The following is a 6717-nucleotide window of genomic DNA, read 5'->3' as shown; positions in this document are numbered from 1 at the left end:
GTCCCAAAAAATATCTCTCCAAGTCCCATCAGCCAATGGCACTAGACTTTTGCATCCCCCGCAAGTTTTCCCGTCAACGGGGGTGGAATGAGTGGACTTCGAGGCAGCGCACAAACTGACCAAGCAGAACCATCTCAACCGTGAAAACGCGAACAACCATATTTCGACCACGATATTCTCACGAGCTTTTTTTAATCACTGTCTAGTTAGTTGTTAATTTCTGTGTTGCTCTCTATTAATAAATTACATTTTACCGAACAACGGCATCTAATTATTTCGACGAGGTCAACTTTCGTTTAAGTTCGAAATTGACCAGTTGAGCATCGACCAACCCGTGACGATCTCAACATAAAAATTGGTCCTTCGAGCCGGATACCAGTGACATTGGGACAAGCATCATCCTCTGATTCACTGTGCCAATCATCGGAGAGCAACAACAATCAACTATAGTGACAATCTACCGTCGGATCGAAGCGGCAAGGCCTATCTAAGGATCATCGACTCGGGAAATCTACGATCTGCCTGGAACCAATCCATCGCAGAGATTTCCACATCGCAGCCAACAACGTGGAGAATCATCGAGGGCGTCCACGGATTGCAACCGTAAGGACGTCAAGCGTCGAAGCGTCGTCATCAAGGAGTCTACAGCTGTACGGAACAAGTCCACCGCAGGGAACTCCAACATCGAGACGACGTCATCATCGTAATTGTGAGTCAAAGCTTAAATCATACTCGCCAATTTCGTAATTTCGTCGTAGTTCACGTAGTCGTACAATAAAGTCTGTTACGATGGCTTCTCAAGACAAGGCGCAACCCAGCGAACGCGATCTGATTCGAAAACGCGCTACTATAAAAACCAAATTAACATTGTTCAAAGGTTTTATTTCGCCGCTTACATCCTCGGAACAAATCCCTATCGCGAATATAAAAATACGCATAGCGCAAATCGAACGCGAATTTCAAAATTTTCAATTAATCCAAGAAGCGTTAGAATTAAGTGCGGAGGATAATCAGTTTGAATCACGGCTCAACGAAAGAGCCGAATTCGAAGCGCAATATTTCGAAACATTAGCTATGGCAAGGCAACTCGAGGGCGAACATGATAGGGCACAAGCTCAGGCAGACCGTCTTGCGATAAATGCACAATTGTCTCATTCTCAACAATTCTCGGGTTTGGGCGCCGGAAATTCGAACGCAGACTCTCCGTTAACGGTTCATTCGGAAACTCACACGCAGGTTAAATTACCGACCATGCAATTGCCGGAATTTAGTGGTTCTTGTGACGGATGGCCAAGTTTTTCGGACGCATTCAGGGCAGCAGTTCACGACGATGTCAAGTTGCGCGGCGTGCAGAAATTAGTTTATTTAAAATCATGCGTAAAGGGGCAAGCCGCCGGACTCATCGAATCATTAGAAACTACCGAGGCGAATTACTCGGTAGCTTGGGATATTCTCGAAAAAACGTATAACGATCCAAGGATTATTATTAACAATAGGATTCAGGCATTTTTCGAACTACAAGCATGTACGCGAAACGTGAATAAGTCGTTGACGGACTTAACGCATTTAGTAACCAAGCATTACAACGCATTGAAGGCTCTCAAAAAACCTTTTCTTGAATCGTTCCCGATTTACGCAATCACAAGCAAACTAGACGATCAAACGCGATTAAAATGAAGAGAACATACTCAGGATACCGAAATCCCGAGCATGGACGATCTTTTGCAATTTTTACATAGCCGTTGCAAAATATTAGAACCGGCAAGGAACGAGCCAATTAAGGCAACCAGTCAATCTTTTACGAACCCGAACATTCGAATCCGGAAACTATCTAATTCGAACGTGCACGCCTTAACACTTTCCGTGCAAAAGGGGCGCTGCGCATTGTGCAAGGGCAATCACTACATCCAATATTGCCAGAAATTCCTAAGCACAACCGTCGAAAGACGCATCGAAATCGTGCAGAAGGCAGGCTTGTGCATAAACTGTCTCCGACCGAATCACGATGTTACAAGGTGCACCTTTGGCACATGTAAACAATGCAACGAAAAACATAATACATTGCTGCACAAGGAGCCATCGGCTAGACTTGCAACGGTCGTATCATTAAAATCGATCTTAGGCATCGAAACGTTTATTTCCACCGCGGTTGTGTATATTCCGGACAAGGCAGGTCGTCTTATTTCATGTAGAGTCATCCTAGATTCAGCATCGCAGTCAAATCTCATGACTGAACGCTTCGCAAAAAGGTTAGGCCTTTCGTTAAAAGGAACTAACATTCCAATTATAGGGGTCAACAAGGGTGTATCCAACACCATGCACTATTCGCGTGCCACTATTCAATCGCGAATTAACAAATTCACCGCAGACGCCACATTTTTCATTCTCCCCAGCATCACCGCTACGTTACCATCTAAACAAATTTCAAAGACGCAACTTCAGATTCCGTCTAATTTGCCACTGTCAGATCCTAATTTCAACGTTCCCTCCGAGATAGATGCTTTGCTCGGCGTAGATTTGTTCTACGAAGTTCAGTGCGTTGGGAAAATAAATCTTGCGAATAGTTCGCTAATCCTAAGCAAAACTAAATTTGGTTGGGTTTTAGCAGGGACGGTACCGGGCGAAAATTCTAATCAGGCAACTCATTGCCATGTAACCCGTATTTCTTTGAATGATAACATATCAAGGTTTTGGGAATTGGAAGAAATACCGCAAAGGCCTGTTCTATCAATTGACGAGCGCACATGTGAGAAACATTACGTGGAACATATCACGCGCGACTCCGTGACCGGGAAATACACTGTAAAACTCCCATTCAAATCTTTCCCACCGAATTTAGGAGATTCATATAAGGCCGCGCTTCGCAGATTTCACGCGTTAGAAACAAAACTCGCAAGGGAACCCGCACTAAGGGAAGAATATGTCAATTTTTTAAGGGAATATCAAAAATTAGGTCATATGACGAAACTCGAATCCGCTAGTACGACTGAAGGGTACTATCTACCGCACCACGCAATAGTCAAGACAGACAGTCTGACTACTAAGGTACGCGTAGTATTTGATGCCTCAGCGAAAACTACATCAGGTCAATCACTAAACGACAATATTTTGACAGGCCCTACCATTCAAGAAGAGCTGTACGCACTCTTAATTAAATTTCGAACCTACACATACGTTATAACGGCTGACATAGAAAAGATGTATCGGCAGATCGAAGTCAGTTCCGATCACCGGATATACCAAAAGATTTTATGGCGCGAAACTCCAGACAATCCCATAGAGACGTACGCGCTAAATACCGTGACGTACGGTACATCTGCAGCCCCCTTTTTGGCAATTCGCACGTTATTCCAACTAGCCGCCGACAAAGGCGAAAATTTTCCACGAGCCGCACGAGTATTACGCGAGGACTTTTATGTCGACGACATGCTAACCGGCGCGGATACTTTCGAAGAGGCGGTCGCCACTATAAACGAAATTCAATTGCTCTGCGCAAAGGGGGGGTTTAAACTTCGTAAGTGGGCGACAAATAAAGAAGGATTAATTCACGCGTTAACCGACAAGGCAGAATCTGTACATCTTAAATTAGATTTAGACACAACCATCAAGACACTCGGAGTTTATTGGAATGCGCGTACAGATGCAATTTCATACATGGTCAAGGAGTCCGCATTAACAAATAAGGTCACTAAGCGTACTATCCTTTCTAAAATCGCGACATTATTCGATCCTCTCGGACTCTTGGGACCGGTTATTGTGCGCGCAAAATTAATCATGCAAACCTTGTGGAAACTACAACTTGATTGGGATGAATCTTTACCAACGGATCTTCATACCGAGTGGGTTACCTTTTGGGAAGAATTACATGAACTCCAAAATCTTCAAATACGTAGGCATGTTATGCAAGCGGATTGCACCGAGATTCAACTCCACGGGTTTTGTGACGCGAGTGAGCGCGCCTACGGCGCTTGTCTGTACCTGCGGTCCAGCAATAAACATGGGTTAATAATTACGCAATTAATAGCTTCCAAATCAAGAGTAGCTCCGTTAAAAACCGTAACCCTTCCGAGATTAGAATTATGTGCCGCGCAACTCCTCGCACATTTATTCGCCTCCACGAAACAAGCGTTACGACATGTCAATCTTAACAAAGTGTTCTTCTGGTCAGATTCCACCGTAGCTTTGCACTGGATCAAATCAGCCCCTCACACATTAAAAACCTTCATATCTCATCGCGTAACGGAGATTCAGGAAATAACGGATATTAGTGACTGGCGTCACATTGCTTCCGCCGAAAATCCGGCAGATTTCATATCTCGCGGCATGCGCTCAGTCGATTTCATTCATTGCGATCTCTGGCATCGCGGGCCATCCTGGTTAGCTCTTGAAGAAGAGCAATGGCCTATTTCTCCGCTTCAACCAATCGACGTACCAGAGTTGCGTCCAGTCACAACACTAACAACTCAACTACCTGAACCCGATTTTTTAATCAGGTTCTCTTCGTTTCAGCGGCTTAAACGCGTGGTCGCGTACATGCTTCGATTCGTCCAAAACAGTTTGAAAAAGAGTCCATCATCTGGACCTTTGTCAACACGGGAATTAAATAATGCAGAACTGCGAATCGTGACACTTGTTCAACAACAAGCATACAAATCCGAACTTCGCGAAATTAAGGCATCAAGTCGAATTTCTAATTTGTCATCGTTAACTCCGATTCTAGACGACGATGGCATCTTGCGAGTGGGCGGTCGTTTGAAAAACGCGGCTCTGCCCTTCCGAGAAAAACATCCAATACTATTACCTAAATCTCATTTAGTAACTAGGTTAATTATTCACGAAGCACATCTGAAAAATCTGCACGCCGGTGTACAAGCCACATTAAATGCAATCCGCCAATACTATTGGATTCCACAAGTAAAGGGAGTAATACGAAAAATAATACATAACTGTATTATTTGTCGTCGGGCTAAGCCGGTGTCAATAAATTATCCGATGGGAAATTTACCGGCAAGTAGAGTCACATATTCACGACCGTTTTTACGATGCGGAATTGATTTTTGCGGACCATTCCTTATTAAGGAGAAAATTCATCGAAACCGCGGAAAAATCAAGGTCTACCTAGCCGTCTTTACATGCTTCGTCACTCGAGCCGTACACTTAGAAATTGTATCTGATTTAACGACAGAAGCGTTTTTAGCGGCATTGCGTCGATTCTTTTCGAGACGAGGAAGGGCTAGCGACATTTATTCCGACAATGCGACTAATTTCGTCGGCGCTAATAAGGAAATACGAGAACTGTACAGCTTCTTGAGCGACAAAACAAATAATCAGGCAATCGTTGAATCGCTCGCGAATCAGTCAATAACGTGGCATTTCATACCACCGAGGTCGCCACATTTTGGTGGCATCTGGGAAGCTGCGGTAAAATCCCTAAAGCATCACCTCGTGCGCGTAATGGGGGAGGCACTATTGTCATTCGAAGGCCTCCTGACCTTAACAGCGCAGATTGAAGCGGTCTTAAATTCGCGTCCGCTAACACCTATCTCGAGCGATCCGAACGACCTGACGGCGATAACGCCAGGTCATTTTTTAATTGGCGAGTCCCTGATAAATATGCCTGACCATGATTACGCGCAGGTGCCCGACGGACGACTCTCGTCGTGGCAAGATATCCAAAAGATTAAAGCACACTTCTGGAAGCGTTGGAAGACTGAATATTTACAGGAGCTGACCGTTCGTAGGAAATGGCATTCTGGCGGGACATTCCATCTGCCGATCGGATCCATGGTCATACTGCAGGAGGACAACACCCCACCGATGAAATGGCCATTGGGTCGAGTTACCGCAATTCATCCTGGCGAAGACGGTATCATTCGCGTGGTCACTGTAAAAACCTCTCGCGGCGAATACAAGCGATCAGTAAAGCGTCTTTCTCCGTTACCAGTCGACATGTAATTATACAAGCACCCCTATATCCTAGCATAGTTTAAACTTAGTACCTAATATTATATTCATCGTATTAGCTTAGCGGTTCTTTTACTTTATCGATAAGTGCATCCAGCCGATGCTTACTTTAGTTACAAATATAAGTAAGTCCGAGTTCTAATCAACATTGAACAGTCCGTTCAAGGGGGGCGATATGTTGAGGCGTGACCCTCAACGGTAATCCCTCGCAGGCCTACGGCAACCGTGCGAACAAAGACGGACCCTTGCCATAACTCGGCGGCATCTGGGGCCCACGCGAGCCGACCCGCGTACCCTTCGAAAATTGTCGCATCCTCGGATGTTCTAGAGGAATATGGCCTTTTACAGCTTGGGGCCCTCTAATAACGTTTACGACGTGTCCGATGCCCCAGTCCCGCGTTCGAACGACGGTATGGTCAGCAAGGCCAACGCGACAATACATGCAAGCCGAAACAGATGCGGGCCAATTGGGCCTGCTCTCGCGTAGTCTCGAAGTCCCGTTAACTACGAATTCGAATTTTCCACCGGGGCTTGGAGAGGGGGGTCTCACCTCCACGACAAGAGGCGGTCCCAAAAAATATCTCTCCAAGTCCCATCAGCCAATGGCACTAGACTTTTGCATCCCCCGCAAGTTTTCCCGTCAACGGGGGTGGAATGAGTGGACTTCGAGGCAGCGCACAAACTGACCAAGCAGAACCATCTCAACCGTGAAAACGCGAACAACCATATTTCGACCACGATATTCTCACGAGC

General features: G+C 45.5%; 1 protein-coding gene across 1 annotated transcript; it reads left to right on the top strand.

Annotated features, from left to right (window-relative positions):
• Window positions 1-2958: 2958 nt before the first annotated feature.
• Window positions 2959-5919, top strand: LOC143363586 (uncharacterized; the record flags this gene model as incomplete). The annotated part of the gene is made up of 3 exons (XM_076804150.1): window positions 2959-3694; window positions 4169-4493; window positions 5223-5919. Coding segments are annotated over exons 1-3 (1758 nt in total), but the record flags the coding sequence as incomplete, so codon positions are not given.
• Window positions 5920-6717: the final 798 nt, after the last annotated feature.

The sequence above is a fragment of the Halictus rubicundus genome, unplaced genomic scaffold (genome assembly GCF_050948215.1).
Source record: "Halictus rubicundus isolate RS-2024b unplaced genomic scaffold, iyHalRubi1_principal scaffold0065, whole genome shotgun sequence".
Classification (NCBI taxonomy): domain Eukaryota; kingdom Metazoa; phylum Arthropoda; class Insecta; order Hymenoptera; family Halictidae; genus Halictus; species Halictus rubicundus.
The sequence above is the reverse complement of the archived record's forward strand: the minus strand, read 5'-3'. Positions and strand labels throughout refer to the sequence as shown.